This window comes from Nelumbo nucifera, chromosome 3 (genome assembly GCF_055504915.1).
Source record: "Nelumbo nucifera cultivar China Antique chromosome 3, China Antique-T2T, whole genome shotgun sequence".
NCBI classification, from domain to species: Eukaryota; Viridiplantae; Streptophyta; class Magnoliopsida; order Proteales; family Nelumbonaceae; genus Nelumbo; species Nelumbo nucifera.
Genome location: NC_142651.1, coordinates 26,126,397 through 26,141,721, shown reverse-complemented (window position 1 = coordinate 26,141,721; position 15,325 = coordinate 26,126,397). Strand labels below are relative to the sequence as shown.

Genomic DNA, 15,325 nt, shown 5'->3' with positions numbered 1-15,325 from the left:
TGTGCCCTTATTTAAGTTAGGAGCACTGGTTCCAACACAACACTACAGATCAGCAACATTAATCTAGGTATAAAGACAAATACCCCTACGCTAACAGAAAGAAAAGAAAAGGAAAGGGAAGGGAAGAAAAGATAAGGGGAAAAAAAGTGGTTTGCCACTTTGCCCCCTGCCCCTTCGGTTGGGGGGCTTCGCCCCCCAGACCCCCCACCCCCTTTTTGTTATACATCTTTATTCTTCTTAATATAAAAGATTTTTATTAAAAATGTAGAGAACACTGATGTGGTCCCCAATGTACTGTACTCGTATGACTATAGTCAGCAGTTAGTTGTTGGTAGTTATTTCAGTTAGTTTATAATTATTAGTCTTTTATTTTTGCAATGTAAGCAGTAAGGGTATTTCAGCCCTTTTACCTTTATTTGAGAATTAATATAAATAGTAAGAGAGGGGCGGCAGATCAATAATCCTCTCCTTTTCTAAATCTCCCTTTCAAATTCTTCTTCTCTCTTCTCTTATCCTCTTCCTCTTTCTCAATTTTTTCTGTTAATTGAACACTAAAACTAGGACTGATTGTAGTCTTATTCGACTACATGGTATCAAAGCCAACCTAGGAGTTCTTATGGTAGTCTAATATGGCCGACAACATAAGAACTTCCTAGGATTGGAAGCTCTCAGAAAAACAAGCCCACTGGCTGAGTCTTGGAGATTGTAGGCAGTGTGCGGCTAGCATTGGAGGATGTCCAGCAATCCGGAAGAGTTAGACGAAGGGAAGAACTTTCAAGATTAGGGTTCAGACTTGGTTTTGAAGGTGGCGGCCAGAGTTTCACTGAAGTAAGTTGAGTTTTTGAGATTGATCTATTAAAAGAACTTTTTTTTCTGGTTATTTTAAGAGGTGTGGCTGAGAGACCTCTCTTCTTGGACTGTTCTTTGTGATTGATCTATTAAAAGAACATTTTTTTTTCTGGTTATTTTAAGAGGTACGGCTGAGAGATCTCTCTTCTTGGACTAGTTCTTTGAGTTTTTCTTGACCTACGACTGGTTCTAGGTTTAAGACCCTAAATTCTTGACTGTCGCCAATTCTGGGGCAGCAGTTAATTCAGTTACAGCCTTGCAGACTAAGGTGTTTAGTTTTCTGGAAGATCATCAAAACTGTTCTAATTTTCTGGGTGGATTGCCGACCTAGAAGGGTAAGGTAGGTTCGGCTATTAGCAAATTCTGGGTGTAATTACCCAATCTCAGTAATAAAAGAGGTATTTTTTAACCTTTATCTTGACAAAGAATGGAGTTTAAGAGCCAAGGGGAAGGTTTTTGGGGGGCTGGTGGTGCTGGTAGCATACTTGAGAACAGTTTTCAGATTACCACTGTCAAGTTTGATGGATCAAGCTACTTGGAGTGGGCCCAATCAGCCATGATGGCTATTGGGGGCAGAGGAAAGTTAAATTATTTGTTGGGGGATGTGAAGGAACCAGACAAGGAGGACCAAATATATGCCAAATGGGTTCAAGAGAACTATTTGGTTATGACATGGCTGTGCAACTCTATGCAGCCACATATCAGCCGAAACTATTTATGGGCAAAAACAACTAAGGAAATTTGGGATATCATGAAAGAGACCTCCCAACCCTTTAATGTTGCTAGGGCTTATGAGCTGAAATGTTAAGTAAATAACCTTAAACAAGGAGAGAAACCAGTCTCGGTTTATTTTTCAACCTTGAAATTCTTGTGGCATGAAATTGATCATTTAGAAACAATTGAGTGGGAAAGTCAGAAGGATGCACAAACTTACAAGCAGGTTGAAACTAATAGGGTGTTTGAGTTCCTAGCTGGTCTGAATTCTGAGTATGACATTTTGAGACAACAACTTCTAACAAGAAATAGTGTGACCTTATCACAATAAATGTCAAAAATACATCAATTTGATTGAAGCTAAGGGCATACACTGTCTAACAACTCTCACTTGCACTTAGATCCAATCGGGTACAAGTCGGAGTCCCATACTGTCCACGTGTTTCTCAAACACTTTTTGTGTCAGTGGCTTAGTCAATGGGTTTGCCACATTCTCCGCTGATGCTACCACTAATTAGCATATCAAAGACAACCCGATCTGACACTCAGTGTAGTACCATAATCAAGTCTAGGGTCTAGGTGTAACTTTCTAGGTTTGCCCATCAGTCTCTAAGGTCCAGGGCATAACTGGAAAAATGGTCCGGGTTCAGTGCTTCAAACAAACACACTACATGTGCTTCGGGTTCAACCCTAGTAGCTGAGACAAGCTGCCCCAACTTCTTTGGCAACACATTAGTGTCAGCCTTGGCAGGATAAACTCACCAAGTCTATCCAACGTCTGAGAACATTCTAAACTAACACGAGTCTCATAAGTGTCCAACTTAAGGGGTAATTGTTGGACAGTTATGCCCTTAGCTCTAATCAGATTGATGTATCTTTTGACATTTTTTGTAAATGAATAAAGTACATAATTGATTCATGTCATTGTGGTGTGTTTCTGTGTAATACCCTTAAACTAGACACTTAATGAGACTCGTGTTAGTTTAGAATCTTCACAACCGTTGGATAGATCTGGGGAGATTTATCTTGCCAAGGCTGACACTGATGTACCACCAAGTTGGTTGGGGTGGCTTGTCTCAGCTGTTAGGGTGAGACCTAAGGTACATGTAGTGTGGGTTTTCTTGAAACCCTGAACCGGACCGAAATTCCAGTATTGCCCTGGACCTTGGAGATAGATGGGCAAAACTGGAATGTTACACCTGACTCCTAGACTCGATTATGGTACTGCACTAGGTGTCGGATTGGGCTGTCTTTGATATGCCAATCAGTGAGATCCTTAGAGAGGGTCAAAACCTGGGCATGTTGGAACAGTCCGAGAATTCATGTGAGTGGGTGATCGTAGTGACAGGATCAACCCCTTTGTCGGACAAAGTGAATGATCGGGGATGCACTCTCTCTGATGGAAACCTAAACTACCGGCAGTTGATTTCAACCGTTGAAATTTGTTTTGCAAAATATATATATATATTATGGTTTCAAAATGTTTGCAAAAGGTTTGAATTCTCGGGATCCATGTGAGTAGAGAGTGCATCACTGTTCCTTGTAGTCGAGGGAGAGGTCCTCTCTTGTCGGGCAGTGTTTGATCATTATGGGCTGAGAGGTTAAGTGTAAGACCATTGAGGGTAATACCTGATGGGCTTATCTTGCATCTGCCCATAGTCTTTGGGGTTTTCATAAGATGGCTGGACCCAAGGACCATTTAGTGTAAATGTTGGGCCCATTAAGAACCCATGGTGAGGGACTCAGGGGTTCACTGTCTCCTACAGTGAATTCGGCCAAGCCTTGTAACAAAGGTTGGGTTGAACCCATGTGGCTGATGTGTAGATCAATATTTGGGTCCCACGCCATACAAGGAGAGCCAACTGGGCAGCAAGTTAAGAGGGTAAGTGAGCACATAAACTTAATGGGCCTAAAGCCCAATTCGAACTGGTTTAATTAGATTAATTAAATAGGGGCAAATCTGGGTTTGGATCAGTAGATAAGGATAAGAGGATAAGTCTTATCCACTTAAAGAGTCCAGATCCAAATAAAGATTTGGATCAGAAAACTCCTAATTTGATTAGGATTAAGCTAATCTTAAACTGCAAATAAGATAAGGGATTAACCTTATCACTTAAAGAGTCCAGATCCAAATAAAGATTTGGATCAGGAAACTCCTAATCAGATTAGGAGGTTTTCTCTTTAAGGCTATAAATAAGAGAGCAGGACGGACATGCACAAGACACCAGACAAGACACAGAAAAGTGCAAAGCTCTTCCCTGTTCTTGCCGCCCCTACCCAGTTCGATCTCCACCATGGAAGTGATCAAGAATTGTTCATATTGCTTCTTGGCAGAAGAAACAATCTGAAGTCATGCTCACCAGCCCTCTACCCCATTCTTGCTAAAGAATTCGATTCTTGCTGAAGAGTCGTCCTGCTGATCCTGCTTCACCTCACACTGTGTCATCTTCAGTAGAAGCAGTTTTTTGTTTTCTCCTTGGGCGTGAACACATTCATTGGGAGTTACTGCAAATCCGTATCAGGTATATCCCTCTCCTCCCTTTTGGTTTCAGATCTGGTCCGGTTTGGTTCAAGATTGATCCTTGGAAATGCAATTTTCTAAAATAGGGAATGCGATTCCCAGATGGGAGAGAGAAATTTTTGAAATTTCGTCCAACCTTCCTGCAGGGTTCGACCATCCATATGATGGATCCCTCATCTCCCTTCAGTAATTACACAGAAAAACACCAATCATAACATGAAACAATTATGTACTTTTATTCATTTACAATATATGTATCTATACATCAATCTGATTGGAGCTAAGGGCATACACAGTCTAACACACTTATCCTCTAGCAAAGACAAGGTGTCTATTGCTGATGGTTCACTTGTTCCCATCTCTGGCAAAGGAGATATCAAGTTATCTAGTGCCATTTCCTTGTCTTTTGTTTTGCATGTTCCTAAACTTAGTACTAATTTGCTTTCAGTTAGTAGCATTACTAAAAACCAGAATTGTTCAGTGACTTTTTTTTCCTGATCGATGTGTTTTTCAGGATTTGGAGACAAGGAAGGTGATTGGGACTGGCCGTGAGACGAATGAGATCTATCCGCTTGGAGGAAGCTCACACTGGGAAGATTGTGAAGTTAGGGGGTCTTTTTGTTTCTCAGTCTGTTAGTCAAGTTATGCTTTGGCATAACCGATTGGGTCATTTATCTTTTAGGTCTTTGAAAAGCTTGTTTCCTAGTTTATCTGAGTCTATTCAGATGTCTAGTTTAAAATGTGAAAGTTGTGAGTTTGCAAAGCATTGTAGAACAACCTATTCATTGAATAATAAGAGAAGTAGTATTCCTTTTGACATTGTGCATACCAATGTTTGGGGACCTTATCACATCACTGCTAGGGGGGGTACAAATATTTCTTGATGTTTGTTGATGACTACACCTACTTTTCTTGGGTTTACTTGATGCGTTCTCGAAATGAGGTTACCTTGACCTAGATCTTTCATCAAGTGATTTTAACCCAATTTGGGGTAAAAATCAAAATTTTCAAATCTGATAATGCGAAAGAGTACTTTAAAACATCACTAGCCTCATATTTCCTTGACCATGGGATTATCCATTAGAGTACATGCCCTCATACCCCTCAGTAGAACGGGGTGGTTGAGAGAGAGAATAAGCACATATTGGGGGTGGCTAGAAGTATTATATTTAACTCCAATGTGCCTATACGTTTTTTGGGAGATGTTATTTTCACAGCTGTATATCTCATCAACCGAATCCCTTCACGGGTTTTTGACATGAAACCTCCATTCACCCTTTTATATCCTGATAAAGAGTTGCTCTCCGTCCTCTTAAAACCTTTGGTTGTACTTGCTTTGTTCAGACTCTTGGCCGTCACTGTTCCAAATTTGATCCTAAAGCCTCAAAATGTATTTTCCTTAGTTATGCACAAACTCAAGGGATATTGCTACTATGAACCTACTTCGGGGAAGAGATTTGTCTCTATGGATGTCACTTTCTTTGAGGATGTACTTTATTATCCTAGGGTTTCTTCTCAGGGGGAGAGTAGTGAGGTTGGGGTTAACACATATTGGAGGTTGCCATGCTTGTTGAAGGTGGCAAATCAGGCAAGAAAAAGAGAAAGGCAAAGAAGAAGCCTCAAAAAAAAGGTTAGCAAACCTAAAAAGCAGAAGGACAAAACATCATATGCTTGTCATTTCTGCAAATAGACCAACCACTAGAAGAGGAATTGTCCTCAATATCTGGAAACCAAGAGGCAAGGTAATTTTGAATCCTTTGTCATAGAAAACAATTTGTTGGTTACTTATGCATTCTAGTGTATTGACTCCAAGGCTTCTACTCATGCATGTAACACATTGCAGGGGTTCAAGACAAGCAAAAGGCTGAGTAACGGAGAAGTGACTCTTTATTTGGGGACTTCTACAACAGTTGCAACTACAACTATAAGAACTATAGATTTGTATTTCAGAGAATGAATCATTACTCTTAAAGATTGTCTTTATGTACCTAATTTGAGAATAAATTTGATTTTTGTTTCAAAATTATGTATGGATGGTTATTCTATTTTATTCAATAATGTGATTACTATTAAATAGAATAACAAATTCCTTACTTACGGAGAAATTGAGAATGGTCTCTATGTTCTTCATCCTTCTCTGGAAACTAACTTAATCGAAACTACATCGGAAATAATCCCTAAGAAAAGAACATGTGATACAGTTAATCCCACGTGCCTGTGGCATTACCGACTTGGCCACATTAACATAGATCATATCACTAGGTTGGTAAAGGATGGTCCTTTGGATTTTCTAACTATAGAAAATCTTCCAACCTATGAACCTTGCCTTCAGGGTAAGATGATGAAACAACCATTTACAGGTAAGCCTGAAAGATCTACAGGCACACTTGACCTGATACATACTGATATATGTGGTCCCATGAATGTTACGATACGTAACCAACACATTTATTTTATAACATTTACTGATGATTTCTCACGGTATAGTTGCGTGTACCTAATGAGACATAAGTCTGAATCCTTTGAAAAGTTCAAGGAGTTCAGACAAGAGGTCGAGAAACAGTTGGGGAGACAAATTAAGGCCCTTCGATCAGATCAAGGAGGCGAATATCTCTCCAACGAATTCAGGGACTACTTAAAGGAAAATGAGATTGTATCACAACTAGCTCCTCCTGCTACACCACAATTAAACAGTGTATCGGAGAGGAGAAATCAGACTCTATTGGATATGGTCCGATCACTTCTCATCCACTCAGAATTACCTATATCCTTTTGGGTTACGCATTAGAAACTGCGATATACGTGCTGAACCGGGTTCCAATCAAATCCATTCCTAAGACTCCATATGAGCTATGGACCGGTAAGAAACCAAGTGTAAGACACTTGAAGATTTGGAGTTGTTCAGCACATGTTAAAAGAACAACTGCTGATAAACTGGAATCCAAGACCAATTGTTGCCTATTTGTAGATTACCCCAAAAGCTCTGTAGGATATTTATTCTATGACCCAAAGGAGCAAAAGGTGTTTTGTAATCGAAATGCCTATTTTTTGGAAGAAGACTATATCCTAGACAATCATCGGCAGGAAATATTTCTTGATGAGATCCCAGGGGTAGTGGAAGATGTCCCACAAGCTCTAAAAAATAATCAACCTAGAAGGTCTACCCGGGTATCTAGGCCTCCAGTTCGTTACGACTATGATCAAGAAAGTTACTTGATGAAAGCCATAAACAGTGAGGAAGATCCCGTGACTTGTACGAAAGCTATGTTGGACATAGATTCCTTGAAGTGGGTAGATGCCATGAAAGCTGAGATGAACTCAATGGAGACCAACAAGGTCTAGACTCTTGTAAACCCACCCCCTGGGGTGAAAGAAATTGGTTGCAAATGGATCTACAAGTGGAAAAAGAGCCCTGATGGTAAGATTGAGACCTATAAAACTCGTCTTGTGGCAAAAGGGTACACTCAGAAAGAGGTAATCGACTACGAGGAAACATTTTCGCCAGTGGCCATGCTCAAGTCCATTAGGATCCTGCTAGTTGTAGCAGCACACCATGATTACGGGACTTGGCAAATGGATGTCAAAACCGCGTTCTTGAACGGAGATCTTACTGAAGATATCTACATGCAGCGACCGCAAGGATTCATTGCTACAAGTTAGGGACACATGGTGTGTAAACTTAACCGATCCATATATGGACTTAAGCAAGCTTCGAGGAGCTGGAACATCCAATTTGACTCTACCGTCAAACAGTTTGACTTTGAGCAGAATCCGGATGAGCCCTATGTTTACAAGAAGACAGTGGGAGATAAGGTTATGTTCCTGGTTCTGTATGTAGATGACATCCTACTCATTGGGAATGATGTAGGAATGTTAACTACGGTGAAAGTGTGGCTTTCGCAACAATTCTCCATGAAAGATCTTGGAGAAGCCTCCTACATCTTGGGACTTTGACTCTATAGCGATAGATCGAAAAGGATAGCAGAATTATCCCAGTCTATTTACATTGACAAAATTGTCAAGAGATACAGCATGGAGAACTCCAAGAAAGGAAATGTTCCTTTCAAGCATGGAGTCACTCTCTCCAAGGGTATGTCTCCCAAGACTCTCGAGGAGATTGAGGGCATGAGAGAGATTCCCTATGCCTCAGCCGTAGGGAGCATCATGTATGTCATGCTGTGCACTCGGCCAGACATTGCTCAAGTAGTGAGTGTGGTAAGTAGATATCAATCAAACCCAGGACGAGTATTTGACAGCTGTGAAAAACATACTTAAATACCTTCGAAGGACAAAAGAGTTTTGTCTGATATTCGATGGTAGTTCACTACAGATCCTAGAATATACTGATGCCAACTTCTAGTCAGACCCAGATGATAGAAAGTCTACATCTAGTTACATCTTCACGATGGGGTCCTGTGCAGTTAGCTGGAAAAGCAGCAAATAGGGGTCCACTGCAAATTCCACAACCGAGGTCGAGTACATTGCCGCAAGTGAACCTGCCAAAGAAGTCGTTTGGATGAAGAAGTTCATTCGAGAATTAGGAGCAGTTTCATTCAGCACATCACCCATTCCACTGTTATGTGACAACACTGGAGCCATTGCTCAAGGTATGGAGCCCCGAGCCCACTCGAAGTCAAAGCACATCGAGAGGAAGTACCATGTATTGTAGGAGATTGTTGGTAGAGGGGACGTCTAGATTCAGAAGGTAGCATCAGCGGAGAATGTGGCAAACCCATTGACTAAGCCACTGACACAGAAAATGTTTGAGAAACACGTGGACAGTATGGGACTCCGACTTGTACCCAATTGAACCTAAGTGCAAGTGGGAGTTGTTAGATAGTGTATGCCCTTAGCTCCAATCAGATTGATGTGCTTTTGACATTTATTGTAAATGAATAATAGTACATAATTGATTCATGTTATATCTGGTGTGTTTCTGTGTAATACCCTTAAACTGGACAGTTATGAGACTCGTGTTAGTTTAGAATCTTCACAGCCGTTGGATAGACCTGGGGAGGTTTATCCTGCCAAGACTGACACTAATGTGCTGCCAAGTCGGTTGGGGTGGCTTGTCTCAGTTGCCAAGGTGAGACCCAAAGCACATGTAGTGTGGGTTTATTTGAAACTCTAAACCGGACCATTTTCCAGTTATGCCCTGGACCTTGGAGACAGATGGGCAAAACTTGAAAGTTACACCTAACCCCTAGACTCGATTATGGTACTGCACTAGTTGTTGGATTGGACTGTCTTTGATATGCCAATCAATGAGATCCTTAGCAAGGGTCAAAACCTGGGTATGTTGGGGCAGTTTGAGAATTCATTTGAGTGGGTGATCATAGTGACAAAATCAGCCCCTTTGTCGAACAAAGTGAATGATCGGGGACAACACTCTCTCTGATGGAAACCTAAACTGTCGGTAGTGGATTTCAAACGTGTTTGAGATTTGTTTTGCAATATATATATATATATACTATGTTTTATGAAAAAGGTTTACAAAAGGTTTTAATTCCCGAGATCCATCCTGAGTAGAGAGTGCGACACTGTACCTTGCAGCCGAAGGAGAGGTCCTCTCTTGTCGGACAGTGTTTGATCATTATGGATTCAAAGGTTAAGTGTAAGACCACTTAGGGCTTTTACTTGATTGGCTAATCTCACTTAAGTCTATAGTCCTTGGGCCTTCATAAGGTGGCTGGACCCAAGAACCATTTAGTGTAAATGTTGGGCCAGCTAAGAGCCCATACTAATGGGCTTAGGGGTTCACTGTGTTTAGCAGTAAATTCGGCCAGGCCTTGTAACAGAGGCTAGGCTGAACCCATATGGATTTTGTGGAGATCAATGTTAGGTCCCACACCATACAAAGAGAGCCAAGCTACCCAGCAAATTAAAAGGGAAGTGAGCCTGATAGCTTAATGGGCCTAAAGCCCATTTCGAACTGGGTTAATTTGATTAATTAAATATGGGCGAATTTGGGCTTAGATATGGATATGGATAAGCAAGAGGATAAGATAAGTCTTATCCACTTGAGAGTTCAGATCCAAATAGAGATTTGGATCAAGGAACCCTTTCCTAATAGGATTAAGAAGTTGATCCAGAAAGATTATAAATAGAGGGCGAATTCCTTCTGTTAAACACTTTTGTAGAATCCAGTTCTTTCCTTTGTTCTTGCCGCCCTACCCTGTTCGATCTCCATAGTCTTGGACTGATCAAGATTCGATCTTGATTTTGATTTTTGCTAGAAAAATCAGATCTGAAATTGTGCTCACACTCCCTTGCGTGATCCTTGCTGAAGGATTGCAGTTCTTGCAAAAGAATTGCTTTGTTGATCCTGTCTCATCCTAAGCTGGGTCTTCTTCAGTGGAGGTGGGATTTGGTGACTTCTTTGGGCGTGAACACCTACGTTGGGAGCTACTTGCATGGATTCCATATCAGGTATATCCCTCCCTTAATCTTGGTTGCAGATTTGGTCCAGTTTGTTTCAAGAATGAACCTTGAAAAATGTAGTTCTTCTAAATCAAGTAATTTAGAAATTTTTGAAATTTCGCCCAGCCACCCTACATGGTTCAGCCATCCATATGATGGATCTCCCTTCCCTTCAAATATTTCTTGGGTATTGAGGTAGGTCGGTCCAATCATGGGATCTTTATTTCTCAAAGGAAGTATGTCCTTAATTTGTTAGAGGAAACAGGAAAGTTGGGTGTTAAGCCTGCTGACACACCTATTAAATAGAATCACAGGATCAGTGCAGAAGGTGGAGAGCCTCTTGAAGATAAAGCTATGTTCCAACAGTTAGTTGGAAAACTTCTCTATCTGTCTCACACAACCAGACATCAGCTATGCAGTCAGTGTTGTTAGTCAGTATATGCACTCTCCTAGAACCACTCATCTACTTGTTGAGAGGATATTGGCATATTTGAAGAGGTATCTAGGCAGAGGTGTACCATTTAAGGATAATAATCACATGAAGATAGAAGTTTATAAAGATGTTGATTGGGCTGGGTGTGTTGATGATAGGCCTACCTCTAGATATTGTACTTTTGTAGGAGGTAATCTTGTTTCCTAGAGGAGTAAGAAACAAAATGTTGTTTCTCGTTCTAGTACTGAAACTGGATATTGGTCCATGGCAAATGGTGTGGCTAAAATACTATGGTTGAAATCACTGTTTTAAGAGTTGGGTATTGCTTATGAGAAACCCTTAATGTTGTACTGTGATAATCAGGCTGCTATAAATATAGCCTATAATCCGGTACAACATGACAAAACTAAGCATATTGAAGTGGATCGACATTTTATTAGAGAAAGGGTTGCATCTCAAGAAGTATGTCTTCCATATATCACCTCCAACATGCAGCTTGCCAATCTCCTCACCAAGTCCCAACTTGAGGGGGAGTGTAGAGAAAACTGATGTGGTCCCCACTGTACTGTACTAGTCAGCAATTAGTTGGTAGTTATTTCAGTCAGTTTATAATTATTAGTCTTTGATTTTTGCCATGTAAGTAGTAAGGGTATTTAAGCCCTTTTACCTTTATTTGAGAATTAATATAAATGGTAAGAGAGGGGCGGCAGATCAAAATCCTCTCCTTTTCTAAATCCCCCCTTCGAATTCTTCTTCTCCTCTTCTTCTCTCTTCTCTTATCCTCTTCCTCTTTCTCAATTTTTCCTGTTAATTGAACACTAAAACTAGGACTGATTGTAGTCTTATTCGATTACAAAAAATAAAGAAAAAATGAGATCCCCCCTTCCTCTTCATCCTCATCCTAACCCCCCTCCTCTTAAGGAGGTTTACTCCTCCTTGTGTTCGGGAGGCTTACGCCTCTTGCGTTCTGAACTACGCCTCACGTCACGCCTCCGCGTTTTAAAACATTGCATAAAACATAAACATAACTAAATAAAAGAAAGAAACTAAGGCCCATTCAGTCCATCATCTCTACAAAGACCTAGTGGCAGAATAAAAATGACATGAATTGAAGTAGTGACAAACAATTTAAGCACTCACAGTTTAACAATGAATATGGTTGAACAGAATAGAATGGCAGAACAGGATTCATGTAGCCAACATCATATGGTTGGGACAAGGCTTAGAAGTTTTAGGGAATATAAGTATGGTACTTTTTCAAGTTTAAAAGCCAAGAATTTTTAGGTAATATAAGTATGGTACTCCTAAAGCACCCTTATTTTGTCCTTGCACACACACAGAAGCTAAAACTTTTTTGAGAGAGAGTAACTGATTTGTATTAAGAAAGCAGGGAAGGGATAACCTTTTCTAAAAGCAACTAATCCTATGTCTAAGAAGTGATAACTTTTTCTAAAAGCAAAAATAAATGGAGAAATTGGGCCAACCTGAACCCAACCCGAGGTCATCAGGTTGGATTAGGGTTAGGATTGACCTCAATGGCTCAACCTGACCTAACCTGTCCAGACTTGCCACCTACCTATATGCCTTTATAAGTATGGTTTCTCCATAGATAAAAAAAGGGAACAAGTCATTAACCAAACACATAATCTGTTTGAGAAATGAGAAGTGTCCAATGATATGCAAGATGTCCGAAGAAAGAAGGTACTTGGCACAAGCTAAATGAACATCTTATATGAAAGTATGCTCATGGTAATATCCCTCAAATTTTGCAGTATTTACAACTATGAGATAAAAGTAATCATTCTGTAGTACATCTCTTCTTTATTGCTGTCTTTTCTATCATATCACTTGCAATGAAAAAAGGCTGAAACAATATGGTTAATCTACAACATACCTGTTGTTTCATCAATTGCCTCTTGCCAATATGGTGGAAGAGGTAAAACTGATGGAGATTGGGCACTATTAGCACTCTCAATAGGGCTCTCCCATTGGCTTTGCCCAGTATTCTCATTGTAATAATATATAGAACCACTTGCAGGATCCTTTGCTTCCACCTACATGGTAAAGAAGAAGATTGACATCAGCAGAAAAAGCTGAAATCTGCTAAGAATCATTACAGAGACAAAGCACAAACTCTAATATAACATCAGTAAAGGAATTCAAAAGTCAAAAGAAAGAAAATGACAATGACATAGACTATCCAATCTTCCTCTGATATAGGAGAGTTTCAGATAGTTGACTTGTAGAAAAAAGAGTCAATAAAATGCTGGAGAATATTAATGACAGCTATACAGATATGTTCCTCCACCATGAGGTGCATTATTCTGTCAGGAATAATAAAGAAGCTCCAGCAAAGGAGGCAATCATGCATTCACACAAGTACTTATTATAATTTCAAATGTGAAGATAGATCACATAGAGAAGTCTTAGTCACAAATCAAATACTTGCCAATTAAGCAATGGAGCATGAATTCCATTACAATGAAGGAATCTACATCAACTAGTAGAGCATTCAGAGTCCATAGACCCTCACCAAACTTAGTTTACAACCAGAACCAAGTTGGGGAAGAAAAGGTTGGATGGTTCAAGTATTTGAGGCAATGAGCACAAACCAACTCAACCTAGTCAGCTCCAAGTCTCAACATCAACCAGCACAAATATTGAACCACAAATAAAAGTCAAGTCTTTACCCCTTTGGCCAAACTAAATTTCTATTGCATCTACCAATAATCCAATCATATCTGATAATCTCACTACATGGGCACAAACTTTACCACTTCCAAAGCACTATACTCACCAAATTGGTACTAATACAAAACTATATGCACCCAATAAAGTGACCCAGGTTCATGCTGACACAGCATCTAAAGAATTTGAAACCAGAGTTGAAAAACTCAACTTGGATCTAACTACTTAGATGCTATAGCCAAGATTTGATTGCTAATGCAGATACCAGTGAGTTCTTTTTTTTTTTCTACAATCTGTCATAGGACATGAAAAGAAGAAGCAAAAAGAAAAAAGACAGCAGAAGAATGGAAGAAAACAATCAATGTCTGACAGTACCAAAACTGCCAATTCATTTTTAAAAGAACAAAAAGACACTTCCACCCCAACACCCAATAACTAAGTAATTACAACAGTCTCCCTCAAGTTGGGTCGTTAGTATCATGCATACCCAACTTGTAACAAAGTTCACTAGGGCAAGCTGGTGACACTCTTTGTGATTACAATCAGCTAACTGCTCCTTCAAGATTACAAATGGAAGACTATTTTCATCCTTCTCCACCTTCTCACAGATGAAATATTTATCAACCTCAATATGTTTGGTTTTGTCATGTTAAACCAGGTTATGTGCTATTTTAATTGCTACCTTAATGTCGCAACAAAGAGATACTGAACCAGTCATGGGAAAATCCAATTTAGTTAACAAATTTCTTATTCACAAAACATCAGCCACCCCATGTGCCATGGCAGGTTACTTTGCCCCACAACACAATCCAGCCACTATTGTTTGTTTCCTACTTAATGTTACCAAATTTCCATCCACAGAAAACCTTGAATCCACTTTCTCTGTCTAGCTCAAATCCAGATTTATCCAAAATTACCTGTGAAAATGACCAATATGGAATGGTTAAGGATAGGGAAAGAAACAGTTGAGGGCAGGGAGGAGGGAGAAAGAATCTAGCAATTAATAAATGTATTATTTGAGGAGTTGAAAGCTATAGAAATGGGGAAAATGATTGAGAGTCTGGAAGAAAACAAGGAACAAAATGAATTCGCAAGGATGGGTCTCCACAGTGAATTTGCAAAAAGGAAGGAAAAGACCCCAGACCCCCTCATCCCCCTCCTCTTAAGGAGGCTTACGCCTCCTACATTCTGAACTATGCCTCACGCCTCCAGGTAGTGGAACACCTTGCGTAACATTTCCGCATTTTGAGACATTGTTGTATAGCACCCCAACATCCCATCCATTTTCCAAGAACCCATGTCTACTAGCCACAACATCATGCCATACTTTATCATTCTCCATTGGAAATCTCCACAACCATTTTCCGAGGAGAGACAAATTCTTCTTGCTTATTTTGCATATTCCCAAACCTCCCTCCTCTTCCCTTGCATCACTATCTCCTACCTCATCAAATGATCCTTCTTTCCCTCCCTAGGTTGCCCAGTGCATGAGGCTCCCACCATGCAATGCCTAGGGAGGGACAGATGTATGCAACCTTACCCCTGTACATATAGAGAAGCTGTTTCCAATTTCCCTCCCCAGGTTCACAAAGGAAATCTCTCATCAACTTCTCAACTTTCCTGACAACTATTTGTGGAATAAACAGGGAGGTCTAGCTAAGCTGGATTTAATAAGAGTTAGCCTGCCCTCAATGGAATAA

At 40.1% G+C, this 15,325-nt stretch overlaps 1 protein-coding gene across 5 annotated transcripts in view; it reads right to left on the bottom strand.

The window, feature by feature from the left end:
* The window catches only part of LOC104596944 (WW domain-containing protein), a 92,996-nt gene that overhangs the window by 21,783 nt on the left and 55,888 nt on the right, over positions 1-15,325 (bottom strand). For all 5 annotated transcript variants that reach the window (XM_019199841.2, XM_010258459.3, XM_010258536.3 and 2 more), the window contains one exon: positions 12,832-12,991. In XM_019199841.2, the coding sequence (XP_019055386.1) occupies positions 12,832-12,991 (160 nt within the window). The remainder of the gene's footprint in view (positions 1-12,831; positions 12,992-15,325) is intronic.